This window comes from Cygnus olor, chromosome 2 (genome assembly GCF_009769625.2).
Source record: "Cygnus olor isolate bCygOlo1 chromosome 2, bCygOlo1.pri.v2, whole genome shotgun sequence".
NCBI lineage: Eukaryota > Metazoa > Chordata > Aves > Anseriformes > Anatidae > Cygnus > Cygnus olor.
The window spans coordinates 70,612,738-70,638,501 of record NC_049170.1 but is presented as its reverse complement, the minus strand read 5'-3'; the positions used below and the strand labels follow the sequence as shown (position 1 = coordinate 70,638,501).

Sequence of the window (25,764 nt, the reverse complement as noted above, 5' to 3'; positions counted from 1 at the left end):
AGGCAAATGTGATTATTATTTAAATAAACTACAACTGCCCCCTGTTCTGTCCTCTGTGTGTATAACCTGCAGCCTTCATTCATCTCAAGAGAAGTTAAATCACAGATTTTAAAATGACTAAGCTGATCCATTTCCATTTTAAATGATGCCAAGGGCACTACTGCAAAGGGGAAAACATGGTGACTTGAGGGAAAATGACGTCTGTTCCATGAGTCATGTTTCTCCCTAACTCTTGTGCCTTTGATGCACCTGACATTTCCTGCATCCTTGAAGGTGAGAACAGCCCACTGCATCTTTTGGAACAAGAAAGATGCAGAACAACAGGGGAAGCTGGCACATCTGGGCAGCAATGAGGGCTACTGCTGCAACTTGTGTAACTCAGGTGGACCATGCTGAGTCATGTTCAGCAGCATCTGTGACATATCACGTGCATAAAGCAAGCACAATATGATGTCCTTCCACAGTCATTTTTCTGTCCAGCTCCACTCTGGAGACTGGTTTTGATCTCTTTATTCCTGGCTCAGGTGCCATCAGGCTCAGACCTCCCCTACTGGCTGCAGATAATACTGACAAATTATGCAGCTGCTGAAGCACAGGCAATTTTTCAAACTCCTTTTGCACACACCTGGGGACTATCAGCACAGGTAATGATAGATAGCATCACTTCGGCTGTCCAAGAATAAGCATTGGCTGCAAAATTTTCCAACAATCCCAGTTATACATCCTGGAACTGGCTAATGCGAAGCTTATAACACTGAACTTAAATGGAAAGAGGGTATAGTGAACTACTTGTTCATCATAGGAGTACCCCTTTGTCAGCATGAAGTGCGACTGTGTATAATGAAGGCAGCTAAAAGACTTTCCTTTTACTCAGGCTTGGGAAAAAGTGCTTGCAGACCTGCTACAGCTATCCCAGCAAACTCCTCTCTATCCAACACACATTTTGTGTCTTGACATAAGCTTGCAAAGATCATCTGAGGCACCTGAACATCTTGTATAATCATGATTAACACGAGTGAAGAAAAGCCCTATTTGAAATGCAGCACTGGACTTGATTTACACATACTGAGTGAGTGGCAGTAAACACTTCATGTGTAGGATAAATCTTTCTTTCTGCGTTAGCAGCTCATAGATGCTATTGTCAAGCACTAAAAATTATGTAATGCAGTGAAAAAGTAAACTCTGTCTGCATTAGCAGCCACCCATAACCACGACACTGCTCTCCAACACCGGCACTGAACAGATGAAATGTTATCACTGCCCCATTGCACAAGGGACAACTTGACTCCTTCTGACTGTTGAGACCTATGGCTCCCCTGTGTATTGAATCTTAAAGTAAGGAGAGTGTCTGCATTACTCAGCACTACATTAGTTGTCTCTTGTAAGCTGTCTCCTATGAGTAAGAAGGTGATGAACTCCCAGCCAGTTGTGCTTGCTTCCCTACCTGAACTCCTTTTTCATCGTCTTCAGCACTCCAGGTCCCTCGAGGCGGAGCGTGATGTCCTCCAGGGTTTGTTTCAGAGGATTGGTGAACTCCACAATCACAGACATTTCTTTATCAGCTACCATCTCACCTTGAGTCTGCATGACAAGGGAAGGATAAAGCTCCACAAGCTGATAATAATAAAATGCCTTATGGTGAAATAAGTAGGGTTAAATACACAGTACCTGCAAGGAAAAAAAAAGAGGGGGAATGGAACATGTAGCAAAACAGCATGAGGCAGAGAAAGTCTAGTTAGAAGAAAATTGGATGGGCCCATAGGCCCTACCACTACTTGTGTTTCTACCCATTGCAATTTCCCTGCAAGGCATGTGACAGGTCAAGGGGCAGGCTCTTGTTTCCAGAGGAAAAACACAAATCTGCTTGCAGAGTTCTGGAGCTGAGGGCTCAACTGAGGGAGAAGCTGGCTGAGCAGGGCCTCTCTCCCTTATTCTTGCCCCTCCCCAGGCCCTCTGCCAGCCTGAAAGTGCATGGCTCAGGCAGGAGTTTTCATCTTACGGCTGGCAGATCCCAGCTGGTCCATGAAAGACTTTAAAGGGCCTTGGGAAAGGTAGCTAAGGTAAAGAAGTATCTTTGCAATCAAATTAAAGCACTATCCTGGGGTCTGCAGCCCTCCTGCAAATATTTACAGAATCTCACAGCTGCAAAAAGCTGGAAAGGCTCTGATCTAAGGGATCGCTCCATGACAAATACCAATATATTGACTGGAGCAACAGATGAGACACTCACAACTAAGCTCTCAATAGCTTTTAGCCACGTGAATTTCAAAAATAAAGTGGTATATTCAGAAGTTCTAGCCCATTAGGGGCCTTATATTCTCCTTATTTCAATTGCCCATTTAGATATGTGAAGATCACTGATACATGGGGTGGATTCAAAATCATCCTGAATTCCCATATATGCAGCTGAGAGCATGACCTGTATTTGCCGAGCTTATTTTTGTAACCTAATGTCAAGCTAAATTATAATAAGGTGTAATTTCCTCAGGTGTTGACTCTGACAATCTCTTCAGACCACCAGAGAAAGATCAAAGCTGTATCTGAAGACATGAGAGGAAATACGCTTTTCATTCTTCTTCCTTACTTTCACATTAAGAACTCCAATCTGACAAACATGCCCAATAAAGAAATATGACAAGAAACCTAGGAAGATAGTTTCCTCATATTTCTTTATAAAGTAGTAAAGCAAAGTTTCCTATATAAATACATATGTATACACACATGCACACATAAGCATGCTTAAAAAAATCCATCTATTAAAATTTCAGATTGTATTTACACATCACAAAGAAGCAGAGAAGAAACAAACACAGTTTTACTAGAAGACATGGTTATTGCATATACTAAGCATCCTTTCTTCATAAAAGCAGGGAGGATAAACTGTTCTGAAGCTGAAACTGAGGATCCTGTATAAGATGTTCTGTTTACATAATGAATTGAAAGAACTCTCTACTTTTAACATTTGGTTATTGAAGATGGGTATTGAAGATAGCATTTATCTATCTTGTTTACCTCCTTTCTGGAATGCTCAGTTAAATGAAAACTTGTATTTGAAAATATCAATAATCTGATCAGATCATTTCTGCAGACCAAGAAACAAAACAATTTTTTTTTCAAATTTCACTGTAGTTTTGACCTACATTCTTTAAAAAGCTTTTTTCTGCTGAAGGCTGCTGTTTCGTATTACTACATATATTATTATATGAAAACCTGAACACTGTTTCAAATAAATATATGGGAGACAAAAGCTGTATAAACTTAGATTCCTTTCAAGGTCTTGAGTTTTAGGGATCTGCATTCATGTTTATATAAAGTTTCCTGAACAGGTGTTCTGATATTATTAATTTTTTTTTTTACTATCAGGAAAAAAAAATGATCCAAATGACATCATTCAGAGCAGATGAAGGCTCATCACTTTTGAAAATAAGGCAGTTTATTTGGATGTCCAGTTATGAACTGAGAACTCAGCTAGACTTTTTGCAGTCTTTGCCGTACAACACAGGGTCTTTGTCCTGTCGGAATCACCACACTTCTATAATTTCAGAGTTACCATGCCACCAACTGCAGAAATACTTGAAACTCCACTAACAGTGCATTCACAGAGAAGCAGAAAGGAATATCATGAAAGTATCATCCTAAAGGGTGTTATGCATCCAAGCTTGGAGGAAGCTTCCACAAAACTTGCACAAGCCAAGCAAATTCTTCTTAGCAGTAGTGTCCTTCATTTTTCAGCAAGAGGTATCTGTGCTGCATTGCTTTAAATATAACAGACTTTTGAAGTTGTCAGAGACTTGAGTGACTTGACTGAGTAATCTCTCTTCCACGCTCTGAATTCCTCCAGCTTTCTCAGATTTTTTCCCCTCCTTCCTCCACTGAGATCACTTTAGCTCTCTATTATAGGTGACGCTGTCAGCCTCAGTCCTTAATGTAGGCTACTCAGGCTAACATACATATACACTGTCATACACTCCAGCTGGTAACTGAAGGTCTAACGTGCACACACACAGCCCCCTACCCCAGAAGCCAACCAACAGCCCGTGCACAGCATGGTGGTCAGTCCCCTCCACCACAGCCATGAGATACCTTGATCCGCAGGGAAGGAATTTCCAGGACCGTTGCCTTCTGGGCAGCCAGGATCTTCCCTGTTTCGTTGATCCGTGCTGTCACAAAGAAATGAAAGGAGGCTTGGTCCAGCAGGTCACTGAGGTACTCGCTTGATGTGATGATAACATCGAAAGCACTAGCTATGGAAGAAAAAGAAAAGAAAAAATGCATCTGAAGCAATCTAATGGCTAATTGCTCCTCCTCTCATGGCAGTTACATGAGTATCTCAGAGAAAGGTGGTCCAGCACCAAAGAAGGACTTTTCTTCTCTTGCCCAAACTATCTTCATTTCTTTACCTCACCATTCCCTCTCTTGTTCCCTCTCTTTGCAATTAGGCTGCTCCCTGAGGCAGCAGCTGGGTTTGTGTACAGCCTCTGCCCATTGCCTGTCACCACAGGCCCAGGCCACTTTGGAAGGTTCCCAGCCACTACCACAAAATAAGTGAGAAGCAACACTGGCAATAATTAGCTGCTGGACACAAAGGTCTAAACCAGTTTTTGAGTGCTGTCCTTGTACATTTTTGCTTTTTCACTTTATTCCTGTACTTTCTCTGCCTCTCTTCCCTGCAGAGAGATGCCACCAGCAATGCCACCAGAGTAGCCATTTAGGGATGTGTGGACTACCTGGGAGACTACCTAGCTCTCCAGGACGTCTGGATAACTACCTTTGTCCTACACTGGGCTTGCCTGCAACATTTAGTAAGCAGGGCCTCCTGTTGCCAGCACGCTCTCCAGAGAGCTCTCGTGCTCCCTGACAATAATTATTGGAAGGAACAAGTCCCCCTGGGCTAGATGGTTGAGATGCAGGGAATCATTAATTTTAACCATATTGAACTGCAATTCCCAGGCCAACAATGGTGTGAGAATGTGATGCAAAGAAGCAGATCTGCTAAGTGACCAGGCAGAATATATAGATCTGGAGCTCTTGCCTCTATAAACATTCATTATAGCCCTAGTAAACATATCAAGATCTCCCATCTGTTAACTATGATTATTACTGTTATATGTTATTTGTATTGTATTTGCGACATACACTGTACACACTGAGATAATTGAACTCAGTTGGGTAAATCACATTCACCCCTTTTCACTCTTTTGATCCACTCACATCAAAAACAGTTCCTTGATTTGGTTTCATAGCTATTCCCTAGGTAACCACCTGACCTGGATTTACCAGGCCAGCCTTAAATTTGCTTGATGTACTCCCCCTCCCTCCCTATCACTCTGTATCTCTTTTAAAAGAATTTCCCATAATGCTACAAATTGTAAATTATAAATGAGGCAAGGTATTTTTCATCCGTGTAAATAAATAAATAAATTAGTTACAATCTAAGTGAAATTTGCTTTACAGTGGAAGGAAAGAAATTTTTCTGTTTAAATTTAATCATTGCAGGAAAAAAAAAAAAAAGAAAAAAAAAGAATAATAGACTTCCATTTCCTTAGCACTGGCTGTGTTGGTAAGATGCCAGTACCACTCATTGCACCTGGGAAAGCCAGGGGAGACACAACACCAAGCTGCTTTACAGCCTCTCAAAAAATAGAGAAAACTAAATATAACTGAATAGATGTGAGAGCACCTTTGAAGGCACTGGAAGGTTTAAGCTATTCAAATCCTCAAAGATGTTTTCAACCCACACTGTTTCTTTAATCATTATTCTGAAAATCGTGCGTTCACTTCCTGTTTGAAAACTTAGTTTGCTTCATTCTTTCAGTAGCACAGTCTGGAAGAATGCCTTTGATGCTTCTTTATTATATTGTAATAGTTTGATACCTCCAGATACATTTACCCTTAGTGCCATGAATGAAGCCTACAAATTCTGCTCAAGTGCCTCAGGAGGTATCCTACCACAACACCTCTGACAGACTGTTCTCACACAGCTGCAAATGATCACACTGCCTCCCTTCACACTGCCCATCTGCTCTGACATGATTCCTGCCTGCACACTCCTTTTCAAGGCAGATGCAAAAGAATACATGTTCGAGTTTTATGTACCACCATCAGAGATAACTTGTGAGGGATTTTTTTGTCCTGTTGCTGGACAAAGTGCTGTGCAAGTTGATGACAGCTATGTGTTAATTTCCACTTTGAAAGATGGTGGAAAGATGGTTTAATACCTTAAAATGTCACATGGGCCAGAGACAGTGATGGGGACACACTTCTCTACACATACAAAATAAAAATAAAAACAAAAGTCATGTCCTGGTCTCTTAGGTGCATCTCTCTGGTCTGTGTTCACTCACTATTGGTCAATTTAGAGTTTACAGCACAGATTCAATAAGCTTTTCAGAAACCATTTACTTAGAAAAAATGAATGATGAGGCTCAGTGATGCTTAAAATATCACTTATTCATTTCACTTCTTGCACAGAGGAGACAGATGAACCTCAACACACTACAGAAGCTGTATTTTAGGTGGTAATAGCTTACAGAGACCTTTAGTGCAAGAGCACTTTAGTGTAAGTCCCAGAACCAAGCACAAAGCAGGGCCAGAAGGTGTAGTAGGTATTTACACATCTTCTACAGTATGGCTGAATTCTCCCCACCATATAAGTGGTACAGAATTTAGACTAAGCAGTTAAAATTGATCTTTTTACTGTGTTTAATCATGTCTCCAAAAATTTTGCAGTATTTCAAATCAAATATTTAATAACTGATGCATGTCAATATCAAACCTCACAGTGTGTTTTCATAGGCTGCGTTGGAACAACTCAATGCAACCCAAAGACAGCCCATTTCCAAACTATCTGCAAGTGAGTTGGAGGAGTTACAAAGAACCTGACAACAAGCAGCAGTCAGAGCTTTGAGGTAGACTGGAGGTGGAATTTTTATCTTCACCTGCAGATCCCTATAAATGGACACCTAGCTTACGGAGATTAATCAACTCCAAATCAAAATGTGCAATTTTAGAAAACACTTAAAGTGAGGGAGAAAGCAGAGGGGCAAAGTGGGGAACCGTGATTCCTCAGAGGCTTCTCACTGAGATGAAACTGGGCCTCTCTGAGGCGAGAGGACTCACAGAGCCTCCTGAGCTGGGACAGATAGACAGGACAGGTGAGGAAGCTCAGAGGTCAGCCAGAGATGCTGTGATCCAGCACCAGATCCAGACCAGGTGGACCACCCTATGGGGTCCTGATGTTCTGCTACTCCTGGTGTGCTCAGCAGAGATTGCTTTTGCCCAGTAGCAGCATCAAGAAGGCAAAATCGTTGCTCTTGACTTTCTCAATAGGGAACTCAAGTGGAGGATTCTAAGCCTCTCAATTAGCTTGCTTAAGGGCATGCTTTTATTAATTTTGCTGAGCTGGAGGCACTGACCCAATAGCACAGGCCTGTCAGAAGAACAAGAGACTGGCAATCACTTGCTGCTGGAGAAGCCAGGGCTCTGAAACCAGCCTGCTCCATAGTTCTGGAGAACAGCAGATCCTCAGCACTTACAGTTTTCCAAATGGGGCTGCCATGGCTGCCATGAAATAGGTTGGTTACATCCAAAATAAAAAAAACATCCCTCTTTCCTACTTTAAGCAGTGCAAACTCCTGCCCTAAGCCATGTGAGCCAGGCTGCCAGGAACTGTTTTTCTCATGAGAAGAAGGAGGCAAGATCTCCCTTCCACAGTCCAGAGGGCACTGGAAAAAGCAAATGCTGTATATGGAAAGAACTCACCTAACTTCAGGGTGCATGTGCAGCTGACAAATACCCCTGATGTGATGTATAGTGGCACAATCTAGTTATAGATACACATTTTAGATTGCTGTAAATATACAAATCCTGAATGACCCTGTCCTCCAAAGCCAGATGGACACTTGGAACAACTCAGACATGCAGCTCAGTATAGGAGAGCATTATGCAAGGAGCAACAGCCTGAAGAAAACAGCCTCATCTCTAAATGACCCTGCTGTCAGGGCCAGAGCTGGAAGCAGGGCTTCCTGATACCCGATGGTGTATCCTACCCCTAGCTACTAGAATTGGTTCTATCCATGAACAGAGAGACACTGGTGACAGTGACATAGATGAATAGAGCTAGCAGATTTGAAAACAACTATGTGAGTCTTACACATAAGGGGTTCCAGTTTCACACTGAAAGAATGCTTCTTGAATTCATTCTTCGTGACTCCTGTATAAAACACTATGTTGCCTGAAAGGTATGTAGTAGCAGTGTAGAAGTTGCGGCTCTTGTTCCTGAATGTTATAGTGACTTTAAAGTCACTGCCAAGGACTGCCTTTTGCACTTGGAAGTCCATCTCAACATCCTTCTGCGGCTGATACATGGCATCTTGGGTACTTTGCTTTTTAACACCATACATAACAGCGGTCTCCAAAGCCAGTCTTTCCTCCTCTGAGCCTAGGAACAAAAAAAAAATAAAAAAAAATTAAGAAGAGAGGCAGGAGTAGTGCATTAGTCCACTCACAAGGATTCATTTTCCACACCTTTTGGTAGTTGAAATGAATGGATAAGGACAGTGAATGTTCTTGCGGTAAAGTTAGTATTAGGAGAACTTCACAACTTCCACGCAAGATGGGTCTTAAAGATTCAAGCTATATCCAAGAAACTGATGTAGCTTAATTGATAATAATGGAACTACACTGATTTACTCCATGCAAACATCTGACCTTTTTTGTCTCAAGCCTGAGTAAGAAATGTCTAAACAGCTGTGCAGAAAGCCTTGAACTGTTTTGTATGCTCAAGCTACTTCATGATTGCCCTTTGTTTTCACTACAGTTTACTCAGTCTGAAGCATTTCTGACTAGCAAACAAAGTTTGTGCTCTTATCAAGGCATCTGCAGTGTTGCTGGGGTGGAGCTAGAAAAAAAAAAAGAGTTCCAGAGGGCAAGTCAGCAGCTTTCTATGCAGCAACCTCAGTGCCAGAGGTCTGTAAATTTACAGTTCAAGATCTGATTGAGGTAAATCTCTGTTGGTATGGTCCCACCGCATTTCAGGTTACCTTCTTGGAACTTGTACTCCTCAGTAATCTCTACCATTTCATCACTCCCGACTCCTTTGGTCACAATCAACTTCCCAATATGGGTCGTGTCAATTTTTTCTATAATTTGGGCTCCATTTTTTTCCCTTCTTGAGTAAACAACATCACTATTCACCTATAAAATTAAACCAAACAGGATTGAGATGCATGGAAGTATAGAAAGCAAGGGAAGCCATTCTAACTCCCACCAAAACAATGAAATATCAGCTTGAAGTCCCACTAATTATTCACACTGAAATCCCATGTTTAAAAATAGACATATGCTACAATAATGACTAGATGCATTTTAGTATTTGCAACTCCATAACAATAGCCTGTGTAAACCTGAGTAGGCTGCAGAGATACCATTTGGACTTGGGGATCATGATTACATATTCCTTACATCAAAAAGCTTTATGCCAGAGAGGAATAGTTCATAGATAAAATATCCTTATTCTCTTCTGTCCAAAACTATATACAATTCAGTTAGAGAGAGACTTGCTCTACATCTGTTGCAGTTCTGGGCACACCAGCTCTGGTGGTGCAAGAGGTTAAACACCAGGCCAGGCTTTCTCACTGTTCATGGAAATATACCCTTCTCAGATCTACCAAACTGCCCATGTGACCACTCCCTGACACGCTGCAGCCAAAAGGAATGTGATGAACAAGGACCTCTTTAAAGTCACCACATTTTGACTGAAATAAGCAAGGAAGCCTTAACATAACCAGGTTTGCTGGCAAGCTGGAGAAGGAGGTCACAACTCTCAAGGGATGAAGATGAGTATCTAGAGCTAGTGACTCATTTCCCAGCATATCTGGAATCTGGGAAGGATAGAAGACTACAGCCTGAAATTTGATTAGAACAGCTTTTTCTGCTTACTACATTGGTGAGCAGAGATTAGAGAAATCTCTGTCATTCATTAGAGCCATATCACACCTACTGGCCTGCATGTAAAAATATAATTATGAGATTTGTTTTAAACGTGGTGCATATATCAAATAACTTCTCAATCCACAAATTGCAGTGGAGACCTATCTTCTGTCTCACCTATTGTCCCACTGATACCACTCAATGAACTAAAATTTTTCAAGTATGTACCTCAGCAAAGACAAAAGGAGCATCAAATTGGAAGCAAACGTGACCATGTTTAATGGCTTGAACTGAAGCTGGGCCACACCTGTACATACCTGTGGGGGGGAAGAAAGATAAAGTGAAAGTTATTTTTATAATTAAAAAAATAAAAATATTATACTTTCTCAAAGAGAAAGTATCCTTGGGTTTTGGTGAACATTTTCAATAGTTTACTGGAATTCCTGACCAAGAAGTGAAAAGCTTCATTTCTGTTGCCAGCCCCCTAAACAACACAGACTTAAGTCTGAAACTATATAATGACTTGGTACCTTAGTGACATAATGAAGCCCACTGTAAGTCTCAAGTACTTGAAATGAAGCTAAAGCTGGTTTTGGTTATAGCAGATAATTTTGGGAGAGATCAGTTAATCTATAGACTGAGAAAGATCTCACTTCAAATCTGCTAAAGATGTCTTTCAAGAACTGGAAAATTAAAGACTGGGAAGAAACAGCAGTGGTTTTCACTTTTTCTCTCCTGCCCACAGCCTGCTCAGGCAGTCTAACATGGGATGCAGAAACTGGCTGATACATAAATGAAAGAGAACTCATTTGATCAGGCTCCTGTATAGGTTCTCTAAAAATTTGAAAGCCATCTTTCAGCAATGGAACTACATCTCCTCTGTACAAAGCAGGACCCTTCTCATGCAAGATTTTGTGCACGTGTGTCATGAGCAGTGTTGTAATAAGGAGAGATCTATTTTAGAGCTCAAAACAATTCAGGAGAAAACCCTGAGTGAAGTTGAGTGTGGTTATCTGGTTAAAAGTTTGTCACAGGCAACATGCTGGCACTGGGTCAGCTATTGTCACCTCATCATTTGCCACAAAGATCCCAAGTGTTGGAAAGAGTGCTAAGGAGGACTTCAAGCAATATTACCATCGCTGGTTTCTTGGGGTGTCCCATCAACAGCCTGCCATCCTCCAAAACCAACAGGAAGATCAGGTCTGGTCATCCAAGCTTCATTCCAGCAATGATAGTTCCTTATAAGAGATGAGACCAAAATATTAAATTCTTGGAAAGAAGCATAAACACCAAAATAAACCTGTGTCTTTATGATCTGCCATTGCTTCAATAGCAACACGTGCCAATTTAGATGTGAAAAAGTCTGCTCTTTTTAAAGAATATATTTTGAAGTCTAACAGTTTGAGATCTCTCAGTTAAAACATGAAAATCCTTTGTTATAAATTCTTAAGTTGAAGAAGACTTTTTATTCTTCTATTATGTGCTGAATGCATATATCTCTGAGAAAAGATTCTAGTGCTTGGAGATTGTTGGGGTATATGAAGAATTATACACACTACAATCTCTTTCCAGCCAGATGTCCCTAAAAATGGAGCTGTGAGATGGCTATAATCTTTCCTATCTGTGGAGGCCACCTCCACTTCAACCTGCTCTCCAAATCAAGCTTTGAATCTTCTTCAAGCTGTTGAAGCTTGTTCTGCTTTACACCTAGTTAAGACTGAAGCTTTGGTACCTTCACTGAAGAGATTTCAGGATCGACTCAACAGTATAACGTGTAACTTTGTTTTCATGGTTGATAACAAACATGCTCAACTGGTTTCCATGTTGTTTGAGAAAAAGACCTCACACAGGCTTTATAAGACCATACTCATTGTGGATTTCTTATAAGGCCTTCCCAGTCTTTCACATCAATGAAAAAGGGCAAATCTAGAATGCACCGCTTTCCGTAACACCCACCTCTTACAATCATGCACCAGGTGTTCAAAAAGCCTTTAGAGACCAGGACAGTACTGCTGGAAGGTGTATTTATCAGAGTGATTAATCTATGCACTCAGTCTATAAATGCCCTAATTTGATAGGATGCTCACCAAACTAAAAAACACACTACAGCATCATCCCAGTCTGCCCAGAATGTTTCAAAGATAAATGGACAAGACAAAACTTGTCACTCTCTTCCTGCAATGTTACCCATGCTCAAGGGAGAGCACAAGCAAAGAAGAAAAGCAATGTACAAAGAGGGTCTTGCAGTAAAGCCAGCAAAGTGTTTTAATTTCATTACTGCAGGAAAAAAAGAAGAGAAGGAAGAAGTAGAGAAAGGGGCAGTTTTGCTTGCAAATGATACACATCCGACAGCAGATACGAATAAAGTTACATCTGTGTAGCTGCTGATACAGCCCCTAGTACATGCAATGATATTAGCAACAGAAATGGGGATTGTTAATCTCTGACCATTTCATTAATAATAGGTGAAAACCAGCCACAAAGCAGAGTCAGAAGGATCTGAAGATTGTCTAACAAGACTTTTCAAAGTGGAAATGAAAGCTTGGATCAGGGTAAAACTTGTCAGTTAGGAGAGTTAATGAAGCACCACTACAGAAAATGGAATTATTCAAGGAAAATGACGCACACTCAGAGAATTTTTGATGCTGCTGAGAGTAGTCAATGCTGAATCATGCTCACAGAGCTTAGCTGAGGGCTACCAGAGGATGGGGATGCACTTTATGGTAGGTGGGTTTTTGAAAGCTGTTACGCCAGCATGTGAGAGAGACAATTCCTGCCCTGAAGCACTCACTGGTTCACTTTGAATCAAACTTAGATGTATCATTGGCTTATGTTCTGCAAAAGAACAACCTGAAGAGCAGGCAGGAGGGAAAGATGATATAATCAAGGTGGGGGGTAGGGGAGGTGGGGGGAATAACACTGTGGAAAAAAAGTAACTCTGCTTCAATTCTGTAATTAGATAATGCAGTATCTTATCTTTCTATATTTTCTCTAGGGGATAGGGCCTTTTTCTCACTGTTTTCTATTGATGTAGTGTTCAGTGCAACAGGACAGCAATCCTTCTAGGTCTGCTGCCACGCAAATAATACACATCAGGATATTGAATGTGAATGGACAGAAATGCATTGTTTGTAAAGCACAAACATTACAGAAAGGAGGATGAGAGGAATATTTCCCTCTCCAAAATGTAGCAGAAAATTCACTTTGGTAGAAATGAGCACAGCTGAGGATCTGGTTCTGAAACCATAATTTGTTAAACTGAACCTGTAGTTCTTGTATTCTACAGCAATCCTGAGACATTAAAGAAAGCAAGAATGGCTATACAGATCAATGTAGTGACCATTAAATATTTACAGAGATAATTACGAATAGACTAAACAAAGCAATGGGGAAATTAATAAAAGATGACCGGGTGGGTTTTATGCCTGGAAGACAATTTAAGAAGGGTACTTGGTATTGCTTATGAGGCAGCCACATGCTGGAAACAGTTGCTGCCCTTTCATCAGCTAATAAGCTTGGGCATTGGGATTGAGATAGACATTGAGAGAAAAGTGAGTTGGAAATGAATGGGAAAGCAGAGGTCTCAGAAAGGCTCTCTCCACAGGACATGGGTGAATACACATGGGGCTGGGTGACTTCACGCAAGTTTCTGCTGAGGTATTGATATTGGTCTGCTTGAACATCACAGTAGGAGAGAGTCTTGATTTCCATCCAAGAGAAATATTCTTTATGTGTCTTTCTATCATTGTTAAGAAAGACAAGGAGAACAAAGTAAGGGGACAGAGGCAGTACTGATGGGCCCAAATCCGGCCAGCTTTATAAAAATAACTTTTTGCAAAGTCTGTGTAATTCTGTATTTGTGTTTTGTTGTTGTTGTTCTTTCTTATCCCAAGGGAAAAAAATGCTCTTTAATAAAAATAAATAAATGTCAGATAGCATTCAGAGGGAGCCCCACACTCAGAGATGGATTGGACTGAAAATTCTGGCTCCAAGTGCTCCTGAAGTCTGAGGGTATTTAAAACCTGAAGACAGATCAGTGTCAGCAGTACAAGGCAACAGAAATGATATATTAATAAAGAAAAGGAGCTTTGTTTCTAGTTTGCAAGAGATTATAAATAAAAGTGAGAAATCCATTAAAAAAGTCATTATGAATCCCTTGACCTTGTCCTCTTAAAAATAATATAAAAAAATGTAAAAGAGACATTAAAAATAAAATCAAGGTTAAGACATGAGCCATATAAGAGTCTGCATGTGGGCAACCATGGAGTGTTACAGAGTAATGAAGAGAAAGGACACAAAGGAGAAATGAAAAGAGGTATGTAATATATTAAATTATGCCCAAAGGGTCATGTGCACCATGTACTAATAAATGCATCATGAGGATAAAAAGGAATGAACAAGGCAGTTCAAAAAGTAATCACAGAAAAAAAAAAAGGCAAATGGAGGATGGGAGGACAAAATGCTGGTGTGAAGTTGCATATGGATTTCAGCGGAACAAGGATGACTTTGAATGATCTGTCCCTGCCCCAAAAGAATGGAAAAATACAGGACTGAATTCAGAAGCCTTGGAAAAGAGCTAGGAAAAGGAGAGGTAGGGAAGTACAAGGAAATGTCAAAAGTGGGTGAGAGTTGTTTCATGAATCAGGTTAGGAGAAGGGGAGAAGAAGAGGAGGTAAGATAGTGAAAGTCTGAAGCATGGCAGTGATCCATTACTGGGTATACACAGTCTGAATGGTGAAGCATCCAGTCGTTGGATCTTGCTTCACATCATTTTTAGGCAGAGGTGATTTCAGATGATTGACTGTTCCTTTACAGTTCTGTGAGCCATAGGAGGACCAGCCCCATGAGAAATACTGAGGTCCTGCTGCCACACAGATCAGATGGAGCTTAGCAGGCTGGGAACCCCTAAGGATCCTGAGAGGAACGAACAAGTCAGACAGTAGGACCACAACCCTGGAAGAGAGCAGGTTTTGGCCTGTTTAGGGTCCTGCTTGGAAGAATCCCATGGGAGGCAGTCCTGAATGGAAGAAGGGTCCAGGAGAGCTCATTGGTTTTCAAGCATCACCTCTTCCAAGCTTAAGAATGGTCCACCCCCACGTGCAGGAAATCAACCAAAAGTGGCATGAGGCCTGCAAGGTGGTCCGAACTAAACTTAAACATAAAAAGAGAGTGCATGCGTGGAATCAGGGACAAGTTACCCAAAAGTAACATAAAAACTCTGTCTGAGCATGCAGAGACAAGTTTAGGAATGACAAAACACGAATCAGAGTATATCAAATCAAACAGATGTGAAGGACAACAAGAAAGGCAAGTATATTGGTAACAAAAGGAAGACTACAGAAAACATGGGTCCACTGTTGAATGAGGTAGCAGACCTGGTGACAGCGGACTAAGAAAAGTCAAAGTACTCAATGTATTTTTTGTCTTAGTTACTGCTAAGATTTACCTTCAGGAATAACAGGCATCTGAGCCCGCTGTGGAAGGTCTGGTGCAATGATACTCTACCACCCATTGAGGAGGATCACAGAATGGTTAAGGTTGGAAGGGACCTCTGGAGATCAACTAGTCCACCCTCCCTGCTCAAGCAGGGTCACCTAAAGCATATTGCACAGGATCTTGAATATTCAAGATTCAGGCAGGTCTTGAATATCTCCAGAGAAGTAAACTCTACAGTCTCTCTGGGCAATCTGTTCCACTGCTATATCACCCTCACTATAAAAAGCAAAGAATCAAGTTAGGGAATATTCAGACAAATTCTGTGGATACACACAAGTCCAATTGACCTGATGGGATGAACCCACAAGTTCTGAGGGAGCTGGCTGATGGCACTGTGAGGCCACTCATATTTGCCTTTGAAAGGTCTTGATGATTGGATTGGTTCCTGAGGACCTTAAGAAAGCAAACAGCACTCTTTTCTTGAAGAAAGAGAAGCAGCAGCATTCAGGGAACTACAGATTTATGAGCCCCTTGATCCCTGGGAAGGTGATGGAGCAAATTCTTCTGGAAAATGTTTTCAAACATACTAAGGACACGATGACTGGCAGTAATCAGCATGGATTTACAAAGGGGAAGCCATGTCTGACCAACCCGATCACCTTCTGTGATAAAATAACTGAATGGGCAAGGGGAGGCCAAGAAACAGTTGTTGGTTATTTTTTGTTTGTTTTGTCTTTAGCACTGTTTTCTGTAACATCCTCATAGACAAACTACTGAAGTATAGAGTAGATAATCGGACAATGAGGTGTACTGAAAACTGCTGGGTTCAGAGGGTTGTGATCAGTGGCATGAAATCCGCCTGGGCCTAGTCACTAGCTGTGTGACTAGGGTCAGTGCTGGGTCCAATACTGTTCAACATCTTCATTAATGGCCTGGATTATGTGACCGGCTGCACCTTCAGCAAGTTTGCAGATACAGAAAACTGATACACCAGAGGTTGTACATCAGAAGAGGCTGAGAGGGCTGGGACTGTTTGGCCTGGAGATGTAAAGTTTCAATGGTAGTCGGACCTTCTAATCAGGTATAATATGGCTCTAATCAAGTATAAGTAACTGATTAGAAAGAGAGGGTGCTTGGGGGGAAGACAAAACCAGACTCTACTCAGTGGCCCCAAAGACAAGACAAGAGGTAATGCACAGGAAATTTTGTCTGAACATACGGAAACATTTTTACTGTATCTGAACACTGGCACGGGTTGCCCAGGGAGGTTGTGGAGTGTCCATCCTTGCAGGTTTTCAAAACCCAGGTGGAAACAGACCTAAGCAAACTGCTCTAGCAGAACTTGCTTTGAGCAGAGTACTGGACGAGATGACTTTCAGAGGTCTCTTCCAGTGACAGTGTGATATAGGCTACAGATGTAAATGAACCTTAGATTGCATTTTGGCAACAGATTATGGAAATTACTTAGTTACAGCAACAGGTTCAGTCATTTCATCCACCACAGAATGGATTTATTACAGTTTTAATATAAAGACTTCCAGGGATTAAGTTGCTAATGAAACAAGATGATGAGCAGCTATGCTGATGAGGTGAAGATATCATTGACACAAATCAAGTATATTAACACTGAATAGGACAAGTATCTCCTGAATATAGCAATATATACAGAGGTCACATTCACTGCTTCACTCTGAGGAGGAAAGGCTTGAGGCCCAATAACCCTCACATAATTTTTACTGAACAGAGCATATAATCAATATGTGCTACGCTTCTCCTGTCAGACAAGAGACAGTAAGAGTTTGAGGAGAAAGGTGGAGGACTGTCTTCTCCAAAATTATATGTAGATTCCATTTCTTGTTCCCAGGGAGTTTTCTTTTTATAAATCTGGTGATAGCATTTCAGTAACTTGTGTGATAGCTTGGCTTGTTTCTTTTTCAACTGAATTTGGATTTAAATAACTGGATTTATTTGGAAAAGTACCCATTTGTGGCACTGACTTGTAAAAATGTAAAAAAGAGCCTACAAATATGACAACTGGGTGGAAGCAGAACAAGAAGTGTGCTTTTCCATAAATATTGAGTTATCTCTTTGTAGGTAGCTCAGGACCGATGGAAGTGCTCCTTTCCATTTTGAGGACCAGCCTGGCCTTAAGGAGCACAAAGTCATTTCAGGTCTCCTTCAGTGTGGTTAAATGTGCACTACTGAATGGTACTATTAGTAGTGATCTCACAGATCCCCTAGGGCTTGTCTCTTTATATGACAAGCACTTCACATTCACCTGCCTATCAGCAGTCCATTCATTCTATTTTCTGTAAGCTAGCAATGGTCTTTAATGAAAAGAGAAATAAATAAACCACAAACATTTCTTCTCTCTCTCTTTTTTTTTTTTTTTTTTTTTTTTTTACTACATGTATGGTTGACATATTAAAGGTATTTGCCAGGAGAACTCACCAGATGGAGTCTTTTGTCAATTTGGCATCCACTTGCCCTTCATCATCCAGAAAGAAGTCCAACTGTAAATTTGCATTGTTGTCATGGGCAGAAGAATAGTTGGTAATGAGTCTTGCAGGTATCCCCAAGCACCTCAGAACTGTGGCAAACAGAGAAATGTAATGAGGACAAATATGAGGAGCAAATCCCGTGCTCACGGATGACAGGATAAGTAGAGAGAAATTATTAATAACTGGAATAAAATAGGAAAACTCAGTCAAATCAACCCAAATTATTCCTCATGTCTGCCTTTATATAGAATATTTTAAATATTTTATTTGGCTCCAAAATGATGAGCAAAGATAGGTAGTTATACGATCACTATAACTTAAGCACCCAGTTACTAATCGTTTTCAAATAGCCCTGCATACTGACCACTCTGTAGCTTTTCAGGGCAAACCTGGATGCAATGGGTCTACTACATGATCAAATGTGGTATGAAGAAAAATAAGTCTGAGATTCCAAGAAATGCAGAATATATTAGGTCTTCCCATATCAGTAAGCCAGGAGAATCAGGAAAGACTGTGCTAAAACGAAGATGAATTGAAAATGTCTCCTTGTAGTTGACTTGGAGTTTCCCTGTTTGACATCTGCTATCAGAAGGGATCTGGAGAATACAAAGAATAAAGCAGAAACTGATTGCTAACAAGGGGGAAAAGCTGTATTATTTGCAAGTGAAACATCAGAGTCTGAACAAAATGCATTACAGAATTTGTATCGATTGCTAAGTAATAGTATTTTCTAGTACTTTGGAATCAACAGTCCCTTCCCACAGAAGATCTTAAAAGGAGGATCAAAAAAAAAAAAAAAAAAAAGCCTCCTACCCCTAAATCTCAGATCATCACAAAGTAGCTGATGACTCTCTTCTCCAGTTGCCAAGTGGTAAAGTTGGGGTATTGAAGGGATGAAAGACATGGACTCCTGATGGCTCTTGAACGGGAGACATTTATTGCCATTTTTCACCACTACATATACTTTCCCCGTAGCCCCGTGTGCTGTCCACGTGCCCAAATCTGTCATACAATTGGTTAGAGTCCCTCAGACACGCGCCTCGAGCCAGCCAGCAATTGACCACTGCCCAAAGCTCATCTTTAACACTGTAGCCAATTTACTTTATCTCGACCTTGCTCAAGTTTTTGTTTCTACTGCTTGTTTCCTCATTATCTCTAATTCAGGGACGTGTGAAACAGCGCAAAGCCACCTGCGAATTCCTTTCCCACAGGGTATGCGGAAAAGCTATGGCTATATCTGAAGTACGGCAGTACGTCATTAGACTTCTGGTTTGTGGTGCACCCTGGCTGATAGCAACAGACATGGGGCACAGCCTCAAGGAGAAAGTGGTGCTGCAGGGTGACATATCATCTCACCTTGTTCAGATGAAAGATGATTTTCATCCAAAAAAAGTTAGAACCATAGAATCATAGAAAAATTAAGGTTGGAAAAGACCTTAAAGATCATCTGATCCAACCATCCCCCTACCACCAATGTCAACCACTGAACTATGTCCCTACGCACCAGATCCAACCTCTTCTTGAACACCCCTAGGGATGGTGACTCCACCACCTCCCTGGGCAACCCGTCCCAATGCCTGACCACTCTTCTGAGAAGAAATGTCTCCTAATTGTTTTAATTGTTGAAGAGAGTGCTCTTTGTTCAATTCTTTGTTTTAATTGTTGAAGAGTAGGGGCATGACATTTCCATTTTTCCACTCACTAGGGACATCGCCCGAATGCCAGGACTTTTCAACTATGATGGAGAGAGGCTTGGGAACTCCATCAGCCAGTTGCCTCAGGACCCTGGGATTCATGTCATCAGGACCCATAGACCTGTACCTGTTTAGATTCATCAGGTGGTCTCGAACCTGCTCTTCATTTACAGTGGGTGGGACTTTGATCCCCCAGCCTCCATCTACGTACAGGTTCAGGGAAATGAAAGACTTGGGAAGCCCATCTACCAGTGCAGACAGAGGCAAAGAAGTTGCTGAGTACCTCAGCCTTCTCCATGTCTGTCGTTACAAATTACTCAGATATAGAAACTCACTCCTAATATAAGAAATTAGCCACCTATAATTGCTTACACACTACTATTTTCACCCCCCAGTCTATTTTCACAAATGTTAAAGGTGCATGGTGGCCCTTGGGGACTCCTCCTGTCACCCCAGCGCAACAGCCCGAAGGGAGCTGGGTCCTCTCTTGTGCTCTTACTCAAGGCTCCATGCAGAAGGGATGCCACCTCTTGCACAAGGGCTAGGGGATGGGAAAGAAGCACTCATGCAACCCCTGAGAATCGGCAACAGAGTTCTTTATTGCCGGGACATTTTACAGGTGAGCCTGCAGGATGTCCGTGGTGTTTGCTGGCTCCAAGCTAATGCTTGGGATGGAGCCTGAGTGCCAACGAGTAGGGAGCTTGCCGGGCCCTGCTGCGATGCGGTTGGTGTGCTCTGATGGCACAGAGCAAAGACATTCTGTGGTAGTCCCAGGTCTGATCTGGCAGAGGTGGATCCACTTCCATTGGTTCCTCCACCTCTTCTTGTGGACCGAGCTCCACGGGCTCCATGGTGTTTGGCAGAAGGACAAGCCAGTCCTTGCCCTGGACTGCCCAAACGGGATGCCTTCCATCTGGAATGTTTTCAGGCCAGGGTGCCAAACCAGGGGGTCATCCAGTTCCTCGTTTATGTCCCATGCCACTGTCCAGTTCATTTCCATGCATGGATTCAACACTGATGTCTGTTTTATGGCCATAGCTGGGTCCCACGCTGCGTTCCAGACAATAGGCACACCTCTGCTCCCCATGGCTGTCTGCCTGACACTCCTGCCTTCGCTCCACACCACCACTGCACCAATGGTTAGGCTCAGGCCCCCTGCCGCTGTGTGTTTGAGGGGCCAGCCTGTTCCCTGCATCGCTGCGGTGCCAATGATATCGCTTATATGTGTCTGTGGGCTGGGTGCCACAGGTCCCTCGGGCACTGGTGTCTTTTGTGCCGCAGGTGCTTTCCCTCTGCCCATGACACTTCTCGTTAGCTGCCTTCCTTCTTGGTGCTTCCTCGGACTGCATTGCTGTCCTCACACTGAGGAGGGCTGCCGCTTACCTTACTCCTAGCCTTCTTCCTGCCCCATACGCTAGCTCTCAGAGGACCCAGTAGCTAAGCAAGTGTTGGGCCAGCTGCAGGGGTCCTGTTTTATAGGGCTTGGGGCAAAGGCGGGGCAGTGGTGGCCACTGTGACCTCAGCAAGCCTCTGTGATGGAGTGGCCCACGCGTGGCCAAAGGCAGCTGTGTTGGGAGCAGCCTGGAAGATGCCCTCACATGGAAGAAGGAGTAGGGTTGGAGGGCTGAGGGCCCCTTTTCTGGGGCTGGCTCTTTGGATTATCTCTGTGCCCTGCAGTACACCCTTTTATAAACCAAATGCTTGATTCATCGGGGGGGTTTGGATCTTCAGCTGAGAGCAGGGTCCTCTGGTGGGAGTCATTAGATATTCCTCAACCTCTCAGTAACACAACAGCATTGAAATGAGTAAGAGGAAGGAGACTGAAGCGCTAAATGGGAGAAACTTTTGTTTTGCTTTAGCAAAGCCAGAAACAGCAGTCAGGGTGTCTGATCAGCAGCCTTGTGCCCTCATCAGGAGAGATCAAGCAAGCAGGGTTGGTCTTGTGTCCTAGCCTGCCAGGGCAACAAGAGCCACAGTGAAACACCCACCTGGATTTTATTTTAAGTGGGAGCAAAAGGGGCAGGATAATGAGAAACTAAAAACTTCTCTCCCTCCAACTGGATATCAGAATGTGACTGAACTCGTCCTGCAGAGCACCTCCACCTTGATCAGCCAAGAAACTTGTTTTCTGATTTAGGAGCCAACATGGTTCTGCAGAAAACAGAGGTGGTTTTTGTTTGTTTGTTTGTTTGTTTTCTCAAAAGGAAAACATTTAGGTTGAAAATCTTATTTTAAAATATTTCCAATGCTGCAGTGTTGAACAACCCTTTCTGCTACTGCTTGGTTTTGTATATTCATTAGTGTCACTACCATGACTCTCCATACAGAGTAGCACTGCACATTCATTTCAAGTTACTGGATGACAAATTACCTGGATGCATCCAATACCATATGTACCTATTGATTAAACTTAATTCTAGTGTCCTCCCAGGCTTCCACCACATGAGCCATCAGGGCTCATTGAAAATAATTTGTCTGACAATTTCAAGATTAATGACCATTTTTTCAGAATGTTTTAGCATTTTTAACAGAAGACTATCCAGAGTGTAAGATATAGTAACCTTGGAAAGCTGGACTGATCACAACGATAAAACATTGGCAGCTGAGAATGACTCAAAACACAACTTGGAACAATACTTTAAGTTCAACATGCTTGTTCAGGCCTTTGCTGTCCTCTCTGTGGAGTGTTCAGTAGCTGGACATGTAAATGGCTACATATCAGATGAGCCACTGGACTTTGTTTTAATTTCATAACGCTCACCAAACTTTATACATCTACAAGCCTTACAGTACAAAGTCCCAGATCTCTGACTTGACTAAATTAGCCAGCAGACTGATCCTAATTTTGCCCCAGATAGATATGCCTCTTCATTTAATACAGTAGGCTCCAGGCCTCTGTGGCATTGCCCCAGTTTCACAGTGGCCTACAAGCAAAATACTGCGAAGCAGTGATTCACGACCAGTGCAGGGAGAAAGTCTGAGAACCCATACGTGTGTTTGTGATCTAGAAAAAAGCCAGAAGGGCACTGGCAGAGAAGAGAAAGTAGCCTGTGGAAGTCACTATGATGAACTGCATCTATAAGAAACATTTGTAAGGGCCTTTTCTGAACTCATTGTGTTGTGCAGAGACTCAGGAGTATCAAGGGCAGACTGTATGACCTCAGGCAATAAAGGAAGTAGACATCTCTCAGGTTCTGTGGATGTGCATGATTGCTGACTTTCCCATGGCACCAGAAATAAAATGAATTATTTCATGTGTCGAAGGATAGAGCACCTGCCAGAGCCTCCCCAAAATAAAGCATTAACCCCTCTAGATATATGAAAGAAAAGCAGAGAAACCTGAAACTAGAAATTCTCCTATAGCTGTAAGAAGCATGTGCCAGCAGAAGGCTGGGTTGTCGGAACAGAGCTTTATTTCTGAGGTCCTTACTGTTTTGAAAAGCTCTTGAACTACCCCAGGTAACTGAGTTATGAAATTCTGTTAACCAGACTGGAGGAAAATTATGCACTGAATGAAATATACGCATGAGGGACAGGCAAAAATAAAATGAAAACATAGAGACACTCAGGGCTGCTTGAGGGTGAAGAGCCAGTCTTGTAACATGTTAATTATGTAATTTTCACATTCGCTGCAGAAGATGGGTCATTAACATCTTTCATTTTTGTTAGAAGAATAATGTAAAGAAAAGTACAATGCTACTCCTGGGGATAGCAACATGTGGCAATGTTGAGAGAGATGAAAAGGGGAAAGGTTTCATGGAGAGTTTTTCTGCAATTTCCTCTTCACATCTTAAATACAAGAAGCAAAGCTTAGATCTTCAGCTGTAGCTGAAAAGTACTTGATGCAAAGTAGAGCCCAAGCCTGCAAAAATACCCATTGTGTCCCCCTGGTCCTAGGCTGATCTGGTCCCTACTCCAGTTTGATACTTATATGCATGAGCTGTAGGTGCCTGTAGGGGAGATCCTCCAGGCTTAAGCCAGACTCTCACTTTTAGTTTCTCTTCAACTTCTACTGGCTGGTGCCATGAGCACAAGAACTATGTGACTGGCTCTATATTGGCAAAGGGCGCTTGACACAAGCATTGTTTCCAATGTCTGGTCCCAATTATCCATATAAAGCACATCTTTTACACTACCAGCATCTTTCTTGACCACTATTACACTCCTGTGTGTTCCAGTGTTTTAGGAGTTTTCACTTGGGATGATGCTGTTAGCAAATGCTAGACAGAAAAAAAAAAAAAAGAAAAAAAAAAAGGACCGATCCATCAATGCTTTCCCTACATGGTTTTCAAATCTGAAATGTCTCTTTTGCTGAAACACTGGAAAACACTTGCTCTAGTTTGAGCAAGTGTGTTAAGACTTAACCTTGTAGTGCTAGACAATTCATAAACCAGGACAACATTTTCCTGATAACTCTAGCTTACAAATTCCGTAGAAAGTATTAATAGTGCTCAGTAAATAGGTGCTAGGACACTGCACATGTCTTACTAGGAACAGTTCTTGACAAGTAAGTTTTTAACCCTTCTGGAGTAGATATGCCATAACATACCCCATACTGGGTAATAGCTTCATGCTGCAGATTTAGATAACAAGCCTCTCTGTTCATCTCAGATTTCCTAACATAAATGGGGAGCATGCCAAAAGACTACCTTTCTCTCTCCCAAACTTACCCTCTGTGACTCAATGAATACATTTTACTGTACAAGTAAATAGTTAATATATCATTGTGAAAGTGCAGCCGAACTGAAGGAAATGCCAGGTATTTATGTAAAGTGTGTCTATCTTAGCCATGTATTTTTAAGTATCTCTATTATTTACTCCTGTACATCACAGAGCCACAAAGTATTTTAGCTAGTTTAACCTAAAAGCTCATGCTGCTATATAAGAATTGCATAGCAGTGTGCAGCTTTTCTCACTGATACTTACATGTGTTGAAGACACCAGCAAAGACCCAGCACTGGCCATATCGCACTGGCTGCTTAGAACTGTAATATTCCAAGAGGATGTCCACACTTCCTGTCCAGGCGGAAGGTGCAACCCCGTAAGTGTAGGTATTGTCCCAGGATCCAGCAATAACACCATTATCATCCCTGGAATTGATCTAAAGATAGAGAAAATGAATGTTAGGGATGACAGATACTGAACAGTAAAGAGCTCTTTAAACCAGCAGACAAAGATAGGATGTGAGAGACTGAATATAGCTGAGTTTAGTCTAGAAATAAGAAAGAAATGTTTAATTATGAAGGTAGGAAATGAACAGAACAATCTTGCTAAGGGTTGTGGTAGATTCTCCATCACCAAACAATTTTGAATCAAGGTCAGACGCTTAAAAGTCACAGTGAAATTAAATCACCACAATGAGTATCCATGTTGCTAATTTAGTAAGTTTTATTAACATTAAACATGCTCACTGCTATGTATTTTTAGTAACACAATCAGTTACAAATTGCTAAACAAGCCTCAGAAATATCAAGCTGGATTCTTTCCTAACATCATCTGTTTTTCTGTCCACATCAGCCCAGGTATTCTAATAAAATCACTTCCAACTCACAGTGGACTGGGAGGAGAATCAGTCCACTGTTATTTTTAGAGTGGAAACTAATTTCTTCGGTCCAGCACACGCGAAAACAAGAAGGAATTTGCTGTGTAGGTTTTCTGTTGGTAAGATTACACAAAAGTGTGGAGTTCTGCTGACTAATGGCTATACTGATAGGCATTAACGAGCAATACACTTCCTAGCTGCAATTTAAACCAAACCAGTTGAAGCTGTGCAAAAAGCTCATTTGCTCTGTACCTTTTAATTATGTTAATGTGGAACAGCTACATGCCAGCCAAATAAATCACAATTCTCATTTAAAAGCTTTTGGCTGGATTAACTACTGTTTTATAATTAGAAAATCGACTTCCTGTGAACCTTAGAACTGAATAAAGATAAGTATTCAGAGTCATAACCAAAGGGTTAAGGGGTTGTGCCCATCTCACTGTTGTGGGAAACATGCCAGGAAAAGAGGCACTTCAAGGACAGGACAGTGTTTTGATCTTTAGGCTCTCTTCTGGCTGCAAAGAGAGGAAGGGGTAACTCTGCTTGCTCTGCAACTTCAGCAAGCCTCAGAAGGATCCCAGCATGGGGGCACGTTCCTAGATAAGCTCAGCTCTAAAATGCCACATCTTGAGCAAGAATGAGGATAAGGAATACAGGTGGG

General features: G+C 41.8%; 1 protein-coding gene across 1 annotated transcript in view; it reads right to left on the bottom strand.

Annotated features, from left to right (window-relative positions):
- The window catches only part of F13A1 (coagulation factor XIII A chain), a 66,643-nt gene that overhangs the window by 4,653 nt on the left and 36,226 nt on the right, over positions 1-25,764 (bottom strand). Inside the window, 8 exon segments of the mRNA XM_040547812.1 lie at positions 1,445-1,581; positions 4,084-4,244; positions 8,153-8,440; positions 9,042-9,195; positions 10,159-10,247; positions 11,065-11,168; positions 17,818-17,956; positions 24,488-24,662. Coding sequence (XP_040403746.1) covers positions 1,445-1,581; positions 4,084-4,244; positions 8,153-8,440; positions 9,042-9,195; positions 10,159-10,247; positions 11,065-11,168; positions 17,818-17,956; positions 24,488-24,662 — 1,247 coding nt within the window.